Below are 16,910 nucleotides of genomic sequence, written 5' to 3'. Positions count from 1 at the left end.
TAGTTTTAATCTGCTGACCTTGTAGTTAAGGGCCCAGTGAATAACCATTACACTCTCAGGGATCCTGCTGAAAAGGACTTATTTTAGTACAGGATTTGAATGTGGCCAATGGTGTATTTACCTTGGATTAATATCAACCAGTATTTCTTCCTTCTCCCATCTAAACACTTCTCTAATTAAAAACCGCCCTGAGGGATGTACATGGTAGACAATGGTGGAGGAGGTGGGGAATGGAAAACAAAAGGATGAATACAAGGAAGAAAAGGGTAGTGGGGTCAGGGGGCATTAATCCACCCAAGGGGAGGGTTTTGTTTATATCTCCACAGGGAAAGTGGGACCAGACTTCAACCCAGTGTCACAAGGTGTGAATGCAATATCCTGGCGTGGAGGAGGGAACCGGTGGAGAGGTCTGGGAGGCTGGCCCCAGCACCATAAATTAAGTGGATTCCTGCCCCTCCCCCGAAAAGAATTTGTTCCAAAGGACGACATTGACTCTGCAGCTCTGGGAGATGGACATATTTGATCAGAGCACACGGGAGCAGATGAAGGGGCAGGAGGAGAGAGTGGAGCACAGCCTGGCCCACCAGGCCGTGATGATGATGTTCCTGAGTAGAGCAGCCAGTCCACAGAGAGAACAACATGGCTGGCCCCACTATGAGAAATGATGCCAATCAGTGACTAAGGGCAATACAGGGGACACAGTGTGGGAATTGCACCTGACCTGATCCCACCACACCGAGGCAAATCACTGGGGGAGTGCAGCGGAACAGCAAGGGAATGGAGTGGCAAGGTCCCCAGGGAATGCTGAAAGTGGACTTTGGGGCCAGGGCGTGGTGCCCCAACAGACTGGACTGGAAAACGCTCCTAAGGGCCAGCAAACGATCCCTGAACTAACTACAAGCTTTTCTCTTGTGAACTGTTTTGTTCTGTTCTTTGTCAGTGGTTTGTTTTTGTTGTTTTGTTGTCTGGTTGTATACTGTTGCTTTGTTTTCCTCTGTCTAGTTTTCGTGCATGTTAGTGACTCTACAGGTCTGTCTGAATAGGACAGGCTGGATGAACTATCTGGAGGAAAAACAACGGGACCGACAGTTCCGGGGGGATTTGGGGTGGGGGGGGATCGGGGGGGTAAGGAAGTGGTGTTAAACCCAGGGACAAGGGAAAAACATGGGACCCCAAATGGTAGAGAAGTGGGAGTGGCAGGCCTGGTGGGAAATGATCAAGGGTAAGGTTGCTTAGAGAAGAGGTATACTCTAGCCCAGGTGGCGATGAAGCATGGTAGTAGGGCAGGAGGAAGGTCAAGGGAGATGGAGGAAAGAGCTAGGAGTCAAAGGGCATTCATGGAGGTCTAGACAAAGACATGTACATGCAAATATATATAGGAGGATGGGGAAATAGATCTATGTGTCTATGTTTATAGGTCAAGTATTAAGGTGGCGGAAGGACCTTGGGCCTCTACTCAAACACTCCTTCAATGCATGAATACCTTCTTTTATTAAATTGGAACTCTATGATGCTCACTCTCCCGACACAATGGCTGGAGCCAAAGTGTGTGAACAAGTAAATGTGGTGCAGAAAGCTGATGGTGCTCAGCTATCAAAAGAGATAGTGACTGGGGTCTTAAAGGCTTGAAGATAAACAAGCGGCCATCTAGCACAGAAGCAACAAAGTCCACATGGAAGAACACACCAGCCTGTGTGATCGAGTGGTCCCAAAGGGATCAGTTACCAGGCATCAAAGAACAAAAAATCATATAATTGACTGCACACCTCCATGATAGGATCGCTGAAGACAAATGGGTGCATAAGCAAATGTGGTGAAGAAAGCTGATGGTGCCCGGCTATCAAAAGAGATAGTGTCTGGGGTCTTAAAGGCTTGAAGGTGAACAAGCGGCCATCTAGCTCAGAAGCAAATAAGCCCACATGGAAGAAGCACACCGGCCAGTGCGATCACGAGGTGCCCAAGGGACCAGATATAAGGCATCATGCAAAATAAAAAAGATATAAGTGTGTGTATGTATGTGTATATGTGTGTATATGTATATATGTATGTGTATATATGTATATATATATCATATTAAATGAAGGGGGAAGTGCAGAGTGGAGACCCAAGGCCCAAGTGTCGGCCAATGGAGATCCCCTCATAGAGGGGTTTAGGAGAGGAGATGGGTTAATTAGGGTGTGAGGTAGTATCGATGAAGAACACAGCTTTCCCCCAGATCCTGGATGCTTCCTCCCCCCAACTACCATGATCCGAATTCTACCTTGCAGGGCTGGATAGGACAGAGGCTGTACACTGGTACATATGAGGGTTGGAGGTACAGGGAATCCAGGGTGGATGATACCTTCAGGACCAAGGGTGTGAGGGACAATGCTGGGAGAGTGGAGGGTGAGTGGGTTGGAAAGGGGGAACTGATTACAAGGAGCCACATGTGACCTCTTCCCTGGGAGAGGGACAGCAGAGAAGGGGGGAAGGGAGACTCCAGATAGGGTAAGATATGACAAAATAACGATGTATAAATTACCAAGGGCATATGAGGGAGGGGGGAATGGGGAGGGAGGGGAAAAAAAAAAGAGGACCTGATGCAAGGGGCTTAAGTGGAGAGCAAATGCCTTGAGAATGATTGGGGCAGGGAATGTATGGATGTGCTTTATACAATTGATGTATGTATATGTATGGATTGTGGTAAGAGTTGTTTGAGTCCCTAATAAAATGTAAAAGAAGAAAAGAGAAAAAAATGATTAGGGCAAAGACTGTACAGATGTGCTTTATACAATTGATGTATGTATATGTATGAACTGTGAAAAGAATTGTATCAGCCCCAATAAATTGTTAAAATAAAAAAAAAAAAAAAAGAAGTACCCAAAAAAAAAAAAAAAACCGCCCTGAGGTCATGGAGCTGATTCTAGCACGATAGAGTAGAATGGAGCTCCAGAGCTCTGGTTTTCATGACTATAATCTTTATAGAAACAGATCACTGGGCCTTCCTTCCATCATACTGCTGGTTGGATTTGAACTGCCAATTTTTTATTCGTAGCCAAGTGCAGACTACAAAGGCGCTATTTCTCTAAGGACTATTCAGTAAGACCAGAGCAGACTCTCCTTTTAATCAAGGCGGCACTGTGCTGTGAGTGAGGTATCAGACCACTAATTGCCAAGTCAGAAGTCAACCACACAAGTCATGCTGAGAAGAAAGGATGGGACTGGCTGTTCCTGTAAAGATTTAGTTGGGAAACCCTACTGAGCATTGCTGTGAGTAGAAATACTGCTTGCAGGTAATGGCTTTGGGTTTTGATTTAGAGATACAATGGAAATTTCTTACCTTCCAATTTTTGTTTTACTCCCGTTTAACTACAGCTAGTACGCTGCTGGCTTTACATTGTACAATTATTTGAAATGTTCAAATTTACAATTTGTTATGAATTTATAAGAGATTGATGGGATTATTTAGCAAGCGCACTAATCTCACTAGTGATAGAAATATAAATTATAGGCCTATTACTTCTGGATAAATTTCAGATAGTTAGGCTTCTAATTAAGATTACGTGGATTTAGTGTCCTCAATTTATTCCAACAAAAATCGACTATAAATCTACTCTGCCCAGTTGATGTCTTAAATTCAGAGATACACTATGAATAAAGTCCATGTTCCCAAGAGTCTTGGTATGGAGACAGATTCTGAAATCCTTGCTTTGATCTTTGCTATCAGAAAAAAACATTGCCATTGAATTGAGTGACCCTGTAAGGCTGGGCAGAATGCCCCTGTGGATTTCCAAAGTTGGAACTGGTGAGTAGAAAGTCTCATAGTTCTCCCCTGGAGTAGCTCACGGTTTTCAAACTGCTGACCTTGTGTTTAAACAGCCTAGCATAATTCACCAAACCACAAAGATTCCCTTGTTATCAGATAACCCACCAGTTACTAAACTAATAATAAGCTATTTACCTGCAGAACTGGTTTCCTTTCGGTGTTTCTGTTGCTTTTTTGTACAATTCATGCAGAGAAGCTTGTTGTTCCCCATGAGTAATTCGATAGACGTAAACTGGTAAAGACAGGACTGAACTGAACATTCTTTAGGAGTAGTCACATAGCCCTCCGAGAGGGTCTGAAAGGCATTTTGGGGTTTGTCGGACACCATTAGCTTCTGTTCTGAAAGACATAAATGACTTGGAACATTTACTGGCTGATTTTCTTTGTCAAGATCTTGATCTCCAGTTATATTGCTGCTCAAGTGAAGTTCAGAAATCGCTTCAGCCACTTCTTCATCACCACTGTCCATTTCCTTGGGGCAGGGCAAGTCACGTGCTGATGGACGGTGGGGGAGTGCACCCGTGCGCGCGCGGGACCCATGCCTGCGCGGAACCGCCGCGGCCTGCTGTGCGGAGTGTTCAGACCCCGAGGCCTCACTGTCGGCATCCACACTACTTTCAGAGGGGCTGGCTTCCTTCTCACTGCCGTCCTCGTCCACGGCGGGGCTCTCACTCAGCGCCGAAGCCGACTTCCTGCGGCTTGCAAGAGACACGGCAGAATCCCCATTACTCTCGCGGTTTTCCTTCCTGGGACGCAGAACAGCAGTTTTCTCTTCTCCGGATGATAACATTCGTCTATGTTTTCTGTCACGAATTGGTTGATTCTGTAAGTTGACAGTAGTTTCAGAGAAAAGAATCTTATGAGCTTACTGAAAATACATTCCAAGCTGTATGGGCCCCCAATAAAATGATTTAAATTAAAAAAAAAATTCCAGTAAGTCTATCTTAGATTTCCCACAAATATTAAAAAGATACTATTTCTTAGTACCCCTAAAATGCATCTTCTAAGTCTACCTAGACTATGATAATAGTTAGTGAAAACAAAGTAAAAAATAACAAAAGTACATTACAGCTGTATTAAGACAAATTACAATTGCTATAGATCTGGAAGTAAGTTTTATTTGCACAGAGCTTTCATTTGGTCTATTAACTGCTGCTTTTTTGATCAGATGAAATGGTGTAAAATGCTTCTTGTGAAAAGACAGATAATACCAGCTAAATTTGGTGGTACTCGCCAGCTGATTTAATCAATGATTTTAAACTTGTGAAATCCTCCCCACCCCCACCTTAAATTTTCCCTTTCTTTCCCTATGGTTTATCTTAAGAATTAAGACATGAGACAGAGGATAGATGTCACGGATCACATACAGATAAGAGATATTCGCTTTCAGTTTTTTTGGAGGAAGGAAGAAGTGGGATGAATTCTAAAAAGTATGTCTCATTTTTTAATCTTCAGACACTAAGTTCTTGTGTTTCACAAGTATTCTGAAACGCCTGGATGAAAATTAGACATTCATTTTCATCATATTTATTTAGTCTAAAGCATATATGAAAAATAAATGAATTTTATAATAATATCCTGTGAATTTTATAATAACCTTTCTGGGGCTGACTTTACATATTAACTTTGTTCTTTACAAATTCCTATTATGCATGTAATATGGGTCAAGTGGAAAAAAATCGGACTTATACAGATTGTAAGTAATTTGCCCAAGATCAATTAGCCAATAACCAAACCCAAACCACATTCACTGCCATCGAAGTCAGTATGAACACCCATTGCCCCTACTGGACAGGGTAGAGCTGCCACTGTGCGTTTCCCAGGCTAATTCCTCACGGGAGTAGAAAGCCCCATCTTTCTCCCGAGGAGAGGAGCAGCTGGAGGTTTCCAACTACTGACCTTGCAGTAGCAGCTCAACCAGGAACCACTATGCCGCTCGGGCTCTTAACCAATAGATAAATGAAACTAGCTTTATCTGGAGCCCAACTCATCTAACTTCTGATGCAATAGTTTCCTAAACCCCAAAGGAGTTTCTGTTTGTATAAAAACCCAGGCAAGGCAATAGCCATATAGAACTTCTGATTCAGGAGATCTGGAGTTGGGTTTGATCGTCTGTTTTAATAAATAGTTCCCAGGTGATTTCAAAAATCTCTTACTTATAGGAACTTTTGAGTCAGATTATTTTAGCTAACCCTTTACCCTCCAAAACCAAAAAGGCAAAACCCACTGCCATGGAGTCCATTCTGACTCATAATAACCCTCTACGGGGGTTCTGAGGCGCTACACATCTTGGCAGGTACAGACAGCCTCATCTGTCTCCCTCAGGGCGACTGGTAGGTTGGAATCACAGACCTTGCAGTTAGTCCAAAAATATAAAAGTACTCATTTCCATTCTCATTTTGGTCTTAATGGGTTTATAACATATATCTTTACTGAAAGATATTTTCTTTAATTTTCCAATATTGTAAATCAAAGCAAAGGATTAATGCGTTTACGAAGGAAAGGGGCTTGAAAAGTTGTGGGAAAATTCCACCATATTTTAATTCCATTTTTCCATCAACTTTTTGGATCCCCTCATCTTCTGAATCTTGGAAACTATCTGACAAATGCTTTACAACCCCCGGGACTGATCTGGGGATAACAGTAGGAGCATGATTTGTGGACTACACCACCACGTGCAGCCACCTAGCTGGGATCCATTGAGGAAATTCCTTCACATCTCGTCATCTCAGTTTCTTCATCCATAAAACAGAAGCACCATGTGCACTGGGTATCTTGGGAATTAAATGAGGTAAAACATATACATTACACAGGGAATCCAGGGCGGATGATACCTTCAGGACCAGGGATGTGAGGGGCGATACTAGGAGGGTAGAGGGTGAGTGGGTTGGAAAGAGGGAACTGATTATAAGGATCTACATGTGACCTCCTCCCTGGGGGACAGACAACAGAAAAGGGGGTGAAGGGAGATGTTGGACAAGGCAAGATATGACAAAATAATAATTTATAATTTATCAAGGGCTCATGAGGGAGTGGGGAGCAGGGAGGGAGTGGAAAAAAGAGGACCTGATGCAAAGGGCTTAAGTGGAGAGCAAATGCTTTGAAAATGATGAGGGCAAAGAATGTACAGACTGTGATAAGAGTTATATGAGTCCCTAATAAAATGTTTTTTAAAAAATGAGGAGCTAATACCAAGGACTCTAGAAAGCAAATGTTTTGAGAATGATGATGGCAACAAATATACAAATGTGCTTGACACAATGGACGTATGGATTGTGATAAGAATTGTACAAACCTCCCATAAAATTATTTTAAAAATTACACACACACACACACATGCCTAGAGCAGTATTTGGCACATAACAAGCAGCGTAGGCATTAGCTATGATTACCGGTAGCAACCATAGGTTTAATCACACCTCTCTCCCCAAGCACCACCCATGTGCAAACAGTAAATGAGCCACCTGAGACGTGGCAGGGAGGAGGATGTAAACTGAGTTTCTCAGAGCTTACAATCCATCACAATAGAAACAAGACGGATGGGAGCTAAGTGCCGTGGTGACAGGGCACATAGGGACCATTGTCTAAATACCTGTCTCTGACACCTGCCATCTGTATGATCTCAGCCAGGCCGTGTAATCTACCTCTTGACTCCATATAACTGAGGTAAAGAACGGAGAATAATAAGCAGCAACAGAGTACAAACTCAAAGTTTGGGTACAATTATTATTGCAGGCCCAATAGAAGCCAAAGGAAAATAACTAATCTCGAGATGAGTGGGTCGAGGGAACTGGCATAAATTGAGCAGAGGGTGCAGGAGCATGGAACTCTCCCTAGATCAGGGGAGAGTAAGTTCAAAGGCCCAAGTTCAAAGAACGGAAGTCTCCCTGGGAAAGCCAGAGTCCTCGTATAGGAAGAAGAGAATACACACAAAAAAGGACCGATTTTCTTATACGAAGAGCTAAGGGTGTCGGGTGGCAATGGGGAACAAGGTGGTTTTAGAAACCGTGCTCTGATTGCAGTGTGGAGTGGGGCTTGAGAGGGGATAGGACTGAATGGGCACTAAGGAAGAGAGCAGCCAAGGTTCCATGATCGCTCCGCCACTCAGGGCACTCTGCTAATGCTTCCATGGCCCCATGCCATTTCCTAAGAAAAGATTTCCATCCACTGTTTCCTTTTGCTAATGCCTTCACTTTTAAAAATATTCTAAGGACAGACCTCCCTCCTACCGACTTTTAACTCTCTATATAAGAATTTGTGTTACTTTTGGGGTTTCATTTTTCTCTTTCTCCTTAGCTGATGTCTCACTACCATTCCTCATGTGAAATTTGGTCAGGTTGTAATGAGGCAACTGTAGTATGATTTAGCAGTTAACTCACTAAAACCTTACCAAGAGGCGAAAACTATCTACAATTAAACCAGTACTTTATCTCAATAAAGTATATGTTGAAATAGTTAAGTGCCCTAAATCGTTAATGAAACAAAAGTAGGATTATTTGTATTCAATGTGAACATTCTGCCCTTTTTGTGGTTGTGCCACTTACAAGTCTTCTAGCACAGCACACTCAGTCTTGGGATATGCTAGTTTGCCACATTAGGAAGAGTATGTCATGGAAGTAGTGGGATTTACTAAGTTTTATGTGGAATGATGCAGCGGCCAGGCCGGCCCCTGGTGCAGTAACAGTTCTAGGTGACGGTCACCAATGACTAGTAGCATGAAGGAAAGAACTGTCAAGAATTACTTCCTACAGCACTTGAATACCACTAAGCATTCAACCTGAACCTAACCAGATCTCTAATCCAACGATCTTAGAGGGGACACAGGGATCAGGCTTAGAGGCAATAACATGAATTACTGTTGAATGTGGGAATGTAGGAAATCTATAGATTGGGGAAAAAATGAAAGAAACACTGTAATCAATTACAATCAACAGACCATTTTTAGATCTTATATACAGGTTAACTTTTAAAAAGCAAAACCAAAGTACAAGTATTTCTGAGACATCATCAGAAATATAAATAATGGTTTGATGCGTAGTGCTATCAGGAAGTTCTTCTTGTTTTTAGGTTTGATAATGGTATCTTGACTAGGATTTTTATTTACCTTCCAAGATATAAATATCTGGGATTTATTTCCAAAAAAGTCTAGGATGAGGGAGAGAAATGTAATGTGGATTGACCATTATAAAGTTGAGTAATGGTGGAGAGGTCTGAGGGGCCAGCCCCAATCCCAACTATGTGGATACCTGCCTCCCCCACCGCCCCAAGAATTTATTTCAGAGGAAGGCATTGAATCTGCAGCTCCAGGAGAGGTACATATCTGATCGGAGCACACGGGAGCAGATGAAGGGGAAGGAGAAGAGAATGGATTACATCCTGACCCACCAGCCCTTGAGGACGATAGTCCCCCTCAGAGCAGCCAGTCCACAGAGAGGACCACACGGTTGTCCCACTCTGAGACACGATGTCCCTCACTGACCCGTAGCCCTACAGGGGACAACATGGGAGACACAGTGTGGGAATTCCACCTGATCTGATCCCACCACACTGAGGCAAAACGCTAAGGGGGTGCAACAGAACAGCAAGGGAATGGAGCAGTGAGGCCCCCAGGGAATGCCGAAGGTAGACTTTGGGGCCACGGCATAGTGCCCCAACAGACTAGACTGGAAAACACTCCTAAAGACCAACAAACAGTCCTTGAACTAACTACAAGCTTTTCTTTTTTGTTGTGCTTTTTTTGTCCTTGGTTTGTTGTTTTGTTGTATATTGTTGCTTGGTTTTGCTCTGTCTTGTTTTTGTGCATGTTATTATCTCCCCAGGTCTGTCTAAATAAGATAGGCTGGATGAACAATCTGGAGGAGAAAACAATGGGACCAACAGTTCCAGGGGGACATGGGAGACGGGAAGGTGGGGGGAAAGGTAGTGGTGTTAACAAACCCAGGAACAAGGGAACAACAAGTGATCCCAATCGGTGGTGAGGAGGATGTAGGAGGCCTGATAGGGCATGATCAAGGGTAATGTAACAAAGAGGAATTACTGAAAGTCAAATGAAGACTGAGTACGATAGTGGGACAAGAGGAAAGTCAAAGGAAATAGAGGAAAGAGCTAGGTAAAGGGCATTTATAGAGGTCTAAATAAAAGCATTCATATATACATATGTAAATATATATGAGGATGGGAAAATAGATCTATGTGCATATATTTATAGGTTTAGTATTAAGGTAACAGAAGGACATTGGGCCTCCACTCAAATACTCCCTCAATGCAAGAATATTTTCTTCTATTAAATTGGCATTCTAAGATGCTCACCTTCCCGACACAACTGCTAAAGACAAAGAAGGTGAATAAGCAAATGTGGTGAAGAAAGCTGATGGTGCCCAGCTATCAAAAGATATAGCATCTGGGGTCTTAAAGGCTTGAAGATAAACAAGCAGCCATCTAGTTCAGAAGCTACAAAGCCCACACAGCAGAAGCACACCAGCCTGTGCGATCACGAGGTGTCAAAGGGATCGGGTATCAGACATTATCAGAACAAAAAAAAAATCTGACCATAGTGGAGTGGAGACCCAAAGCTCATTTGTAGACCACTGGCCATCTCCTTTCAGAAGGGTTTCAGGGAGAAGACGAGCCAGTCAGGGTGCGATGTAGCAACGATGAAAAATACAACTTTCCTCTAGTTCCTAAATGCTACCTCCCCCTCCAGCCCCCACTGTCATTCTCCCAATTCTACCTTACAAATCTGGCTAGACCAGAGGAAGTACACTGGTACAGATAGGAACTGGAAACACAGGGAATCCAGGACCGATGATCCCTTCAGGACCAGTGGTGAAAGTGGCGATACCAGGAGGGTGGAAGGACGGTGGGGTGGAAAGGGGGAACCAATTACAAGGGTCTACATATAACCTCCTCCCTGGGGGATGGTCAACAGAAAAGTGGATTAAGGGAGACGTCGGAAAGTGCAAGATATGACCAAATAAGAATATGTGGATTGTCAAGGGTTCATGAGGGAGGGGGGAACGGGGAGGGAGGGGAAAAAATGAGGAGCTGATGCTAGGGGCTTAGGTCAAGAGCAAATGTTTTGAGAATGATGAGGGCAATGAATGTACAAATGTACTTTGCACAATTGATGTATGTATGGATTGTGATAAGAGTTGTATGAGCCCCTAATAAAACGATTAAAAAAAGAAAACGAAATAAAAAATAAAGTTGAGTAACGGGTCCCTGAGAGTTTATTATATAATTGTCTCTATTTCTCTGAAATGGTTGAAAATTTTCTTAAAAGTTATTAAATATATATTCTTAAAAATGGTCTAACAAATATAGTCTTACTTTATCTTTAGATGAAAAATGCTTCTTGATGGCTTTGGAGTGATGAGCATACCCTGTAGTAATAGTACCACTGTTCTGACCACAATCTGGCTCCTGTGACCTTCTGGATTTACTCATTCTTCCCAAGAGCACATGTTTTGAAACCTATAAAGATGTCACATGTATACCACAAAACTGCTTTAGCACACAAATTCTGGATACCATCTACTTCCTAACATTTCTAATTGACTTAAAATATAAAAATACAATTTCTTGAATATTAATTCTCAAAATACAAAATATAGGATCTAACTTTGAAACTAAAACCTGAACTTTACATATATAGGCAAATCTTAATAAACACACTATATTAACACAAACTCAATTATTATATACATAAACAATAAGCCCCCGATATCTCCTAGTTGTCAACATATTTCTGAATGAATCAATGAACGTTCTTCATAAAATCTCATTGTTAGTTTTTCTTATCCTTACCCTTTCTTCTATTATAGGAAGAGAAATATCAATGAAAGAGTCGCTCATCACGGAAATCTGAAAAGAAAGTAGATAGAACAAAACAATTAGAATTCTAATATAGACAGTATCATTTTGCCAATCTTAAAAAAAAGAAATCTACTTTCCCAGGCAACTTACAATCGTTTTAAGTTTGAAATGCTCCTAGAAAGAATAATGATTTAATTGGGCATAGCTGCACAGAATGTTAAAACTGTTATTTCAAAACTTCAATGTGTATAACCAAATTTAATTTTACAGTATCATCAATGATTAATTCCTGAAATAACTTCGAAATAGCTACATTTACTAAAACTGATGAAAAATACTGAAACTTCAAAAACCAAACCTAACGCACTGCCACTGAGTTCATACCAACTACTGGTGACCCCGCAGGACAGCCCCTTTGTGTTTGCAAGGATACGAATCTCCGTGAGAACGAGAGGAGAAAGTATCCTCTATTTCTCACCGAGTGGCTGTGGGCTTCGGATGGCAGACCTTTCCGTAGCAGCCCCCATATAACCCACCCTGCTGCACGGTTCCTTACACTGAGCACACGTCGGTTCAGTACAGTAACATAACCGAGGTAAGAAATGTTGAGAAAAAGCTACCAAAAAAAGAGAACTTAATTATTTTGCAGCGGAGCTAATTCTGCTTTCAAAGATACTCTCCAACTTGTGATGGAGAAATCCATTTCTATTTTGAATATTGTACAAATTTAAATAATGCATGCCATTTTGTGCTGCAGTGTGGCAGGCCAGCAGAAGACATTTGCACAACCCTGCTTCTACAAATCTACAGAGAAAAGGACTCCTTAATCTAGAACAAAGTAATGGACATTGACATTTTCTGTTGTCATCAAAATCTAACAAAAGTTTAACACTCATATTCAAAGTATTTCACTTTCAGAAATACTAACTACCAAACAAATTGAAAACCTAAAAAAAACCCTTTAAATACATAAATGTGCCTTTAAGCTGTTCAAGTACAGAAGACTTTCAAAATGAAAATTATCACTAATTTAAAAAATGAGTCACCCACAACCAAAAAAGTCAACAAGTCATGTAAAAATAAACTTCAAATCGAATGAAAGCAGATCCCCCCGAAGTTCATTACTGTACTTAGATTAAAACGACAGCTGAGGGTACTGCCGTGGGACACACAGTTCCTCTCTCCACACAAGCTTACCGCAATCTAACCCCAACAGGTAGCAGTACATTTGTGCATGTTAAGATAGTCTAGATCAGCGGTTCTCAACCTGTGGGTCGCGTCCCCTTTGGGAGGGGGGGTGAACGACCCTTTCACAGGGGTCGCCTAAGACAATCGGAAAACACATATTTCTGGTGGTTGGGGGTCACCACCACATGAGGAACTGTATTAAAGGGTCACGGCCTTAGGAAGGTTGAGAACCACTGGTCTAGATGCATCTCACAGGTTTGGAGAGAGTAAAAATAAATATGTATAAACACATTTACTTGAATATATATAGATATATAAAAACATATTTACTTTTAATAATGAAAGGTATAGTGTTTTTAAGACTATCGAGAACTATTTTGTAGTCACCTATCACAGATAAATAAAACGACTGCTGATCATTACATGTGAATAAAACCCATACTACAACCAGTGTGTGTAATCTATTCCATGTTTATGGGAATTCTAAAGTACCTACATTTGCACATTCTTCACACATGACCGTGCTAGTTAATTCACCAATAAATATCCGATCTATGACATTCATTTTCACACCTTCTTTTCCATATGCTGTAAAAACAATACTTTTTAACGCAAAAACATCAACCATCAACCTAACGATATTTTATGCTACTTTGTTTACCCCAAAGCAGTAGTAATAGGGCAGCTGTCCCTTACTGCATTTAAATAACATATTAAATTACTATATAAATTTATTTTTTCCTTTATGCTTTTGAAGAAAAAAATAGGACTATCAGCTATAGTAGTCTCCAGGAAATAATTAACTGTTATTTAAAAAGGCAAAATAAAGAGAGCAATGAAAACGACTCATAACGTATCTCAACTGCTTCCATTAAACCTTTTCGGCTACTGCAGTCACCCAGAGTACATGGAGGAGAAGGATGGGGAGTATGCTTATCGGGCCACATATGCCAGGGCCACGGCTATGGGAACAGCAAAAAGCAAGGAAATATAACAAGATAAGAGATCAACACGGCCAGTTAAAAACTCAGTTAGTGATATAAATATATTTTTAGAAATAGTGTGGGAAATGAAGACATTTCGTTAAGAAAAACTGCCCAGGGGATTGAATGAAAGACTATAAAGTTGGAAAGAGAACCAGGCCTGTTACTCTAAACGTGCACTAGGTGGCACTATCCCAACACAGAAGAACCAAAACTACACTTAAGCATTTACATGAATAAAAATCCTCAACTCTTAATTATAACATCAGAATTTGGAATGCCCAACCACAGTGTATATTTGCTTACAAATTATACACATGTAATAGGTACATCATAAAAGGGCAAAAATATTTAAGAAACGAGAACAAAATATGCTTAAATGTCTCTTAAAAAATGATGCCTTCAATCTCCATTAGTTAACCTCTCAAAGAATATATGTTTCCCCACTGTCACTGGCACAGTAAATCACTGATGACACGGGATACAAAGCACCTTTCAATCTGGGTAATCAGAAACGATCAGCTTTGATCAGATAATCACTGTTTTCACCTAGTCGTTTGGCTGAAGAAGAGCCAACACTGAGGAAGCCATCCGTGCACATTTTCTTGACTTCCAGTGTTTTCTTTAATCAGTGACTTCCTTGCAGGAGTTGCTGAACCATGTAGGCGATTTTCTAGTTAAAACTAGATAATGCCACAAATCTTCGTGACCTTTATTTATCAACTCCACTCTGATACAGTAGAGGGAAGGGGACTTTTCAAGGCAGGCTGCTGCTTTCAACGTCTTTGGGCTCTGGGCCTTTCAGGGTGATCTGTATGTTTGATGCTCGTTTTACTCCGAAGAACTCACATGGATTAATTCTCCCAGTTGCCACGTCCCACATCAGGACTTTGCAGCCACTAAGTGAACTTCTCTTTCAAGGCCAGTACTTGAGAGAATTAGTCCATGTATGCTCAGCTAGCTTTTCTCCCAACAAAAAACATTTAGTATGTTGTTCTTAACAGAGTCAACATACCTTTGACTTTTTTTCTTGTTTCATCATCAGCAGTTTTAGTAGTTGGATTATTAAATGCTTTCAGAATGCTGGCTTGTATCCTCTGTAAAACAAAGTTAATGAGCATTTTCTAAAATATCTACACAGGAGTGTTACTACTCAGTGCAATACTTTGTGTTCATTTGAATAGAATCTGGTTTATTAACAGAGGTTTCATCTGCATAATAAAAACCTTTTAAACAGCAAGGTACAATGTGGATCTCAGCTCCTAGTCTGTAAAATAAGACAAATGGGTGCGGGAGGAGTCCTTTCCTCAGAGAAAACTTTCAGATTGAAACAGAATTACATATTCCAAGAATAAAGATTTAAGTTAAAAAATAATCATCTTTCATATTGACTGAGTCTTTAATTAGTGAGTGAGTTTAGTCTTTTCTAATCCACATTGTTACAGTGACATTAAGGGGGCATTTATTAATTATCCTTCAAGAGATATTACCTGTATTTTCAGGAAAATCTTAATCACAAGTTTTAAGACATGAAACTATTTTCAGAACCAGGCTTCCGTATGTGAAAGTGAAGCAAGCCTGCTGTTAAAAAGCTGCAAGGTCAAAAAGAAACTACTTACCTAACTTGCAGACATTTTCCGGAGAACAAGAAAACCACTACATTTCAGCAGCTGAGATATTTTTCAAATAAAAATTCACGGCCTTACATACTTAAATAAATTGAAAATGATAAAAATAAACATACTGACATCAATATAAAAATTTAGAAAAAGAACAGCAAAACTGAAGGAAAAAATAAGTGAAGCTAAAGTAGATACATAGGCATTTCTGGAGGGTGCGTGTGGAAGAAGGAGTAAATCCACTATCTGATCCTAAGCAAGATAAGAGAGGGATGCATATACATCACACCCACAAAATAAGGACCCCCCCCACACATACACACACACTCAATAAATTTTAAATAATCACAAGTGACCACTTTGCTCAATGCTTATGTCATTGAACTAGAAATCTTGGGAAAAACAGGTACTGGTCTAGGGAAGCACAATTCTCTAAACCCCAGAAGAGACAGAAACCCTAGCGACTTTGATGGGAAGAGGAGGAAGAAGAGTTTTGTTAAATACTACTCCATGAAAACTCCAAGCCCGAACAATTTAACAGAGAAATGTACCAAACCTATGTTCCAGAGCACAGGAAAGGGGAAACTTCCAAATGACTTCCATAAAGTATAATAGTAGTACCCAAAGTGACAAAGCTTGCAACAACGCATACCAATGTCACTCATACAAAAAGTGCACATGGAACACAAGTAATCAATACAGCAACGATTAAAAAAATAAGACGGGGGAAATCAGGAAATCTATTAATATAAGCCATCGTACTGATAGTTCTTTTTAAAAAAAAATGTTAAGTCAGATCCCTACCAATGAGGTTTTTACTATTATTCAGTGTCGTGTTACAGCTTTGTTCAATACACCTGGATAGCAAAATAAATCCCACAGGTACGAAAGTTATAAAGAAGGTAAAATTGCTTGCAGATGATATGAATGTTTACTTGAAAAAGTCGAACCATATGAAAACTCCAAATAACAAGAAGATTTATTACTAGGGCATATGAAAATAATTACATCATTAACCTTCACACACCACAAGTAAAAAGCTGAGCATTTAGAAGGTATAATGAAAGAAAACACTGGTTATAAAAGGAACTAAATGGTGCTGCTGGTTAAGTGTTGGGCTGTTAACCAGGTTGATGGGTCAAAGCCACTAGCTGCTCTGCAGAAGACTATGAAGGCGACAATGTGCTCTAATAAAGATTTACAGCTTAGGAGACCCTGTACAGGCTCACTCTGATTTGGAATCCACTCTATGACAATGGCTTTGGTTTTGGTTTTTAAAAGAGACAATGGCACGAAAAGAAACAGGGCTATGTAAGAGCTAAAGGAGACAATGTTTACGTAGCCCACTATCCCTCTAAACTTTTGGAACAAAGAACTAGTACCTGATTTCCCCCATAGCTCTGCCGGCAGCGGACTTTCACAAGCCTGGCCCACAACATTCAGGATCTTGCCCACTGACTTTCCCAAAAAAGAGCTCTTGTAAACTCAGTGGGAAGGCAA

General features: G+C 40.8%; 1 protein-coding gene across 5 annotated transcripts in view; it reads right to left on the bottom strand.

The window, feature by feature from the left end:
• The window catches only part of USP45 (ubiquitin specific peptidase 45), an 81,806-nt gene that overhangs the window by 14,245 nt on the left and 50,651 nt on the right, over positions 1–16,910 (bottom strand). Inside the window, exons 10-14 of one of the 5 annotated variants that reach the window (XM_075554736.1) lie at positions 14,807–14,888; positions 13,305–13,396; positions 11,612–11,668; positions 11,135–11,278; positions 3,941–4,628 (exon numbers count right to left, since the gene is read on the bottom strand). In XM_075554736.1, the coding sequence (XP_075410851.1) occupies positions 3,941–4,628; positions 11,135–11,278; positions 11,612–11,668; positions 13,305–13,396; positions 14,807–14,888 (1,063 nt within the window). Of the gene's footprint in view, positions 1–3,940; positions 4,629–11,134; positions 11,279–11,611; positions 11,669–13,304; positions 13,397–14,806; positions 14,889–16,910 lie in introns of those variants that run through there. The other 4 variants (XM_075554737.1, XM_075554738.1, XM_075554740.1 and 1 more) reach the window with 4 other exon arrangements.

This window comes from Tenrec ecaudatus, chromosome 7 (assembly GCF_050624435.1).
Source record: "Tenrec ecaudatus isolate mTenEca1 chromosome 7, mTenEca1.hap1, whole genome shotgun sequence".
Lineage (NCBI taxonomy): Eukaryota > Metazoa > Chordata > Mammalia > Afrosoricida > Tenrecidae > Tenrec > Tenrec ecaudatus.
Note: the sequence above shows the minus strand (reverse complement) of the source record. Positions and strands in the feature narration are given on the sequence as shown.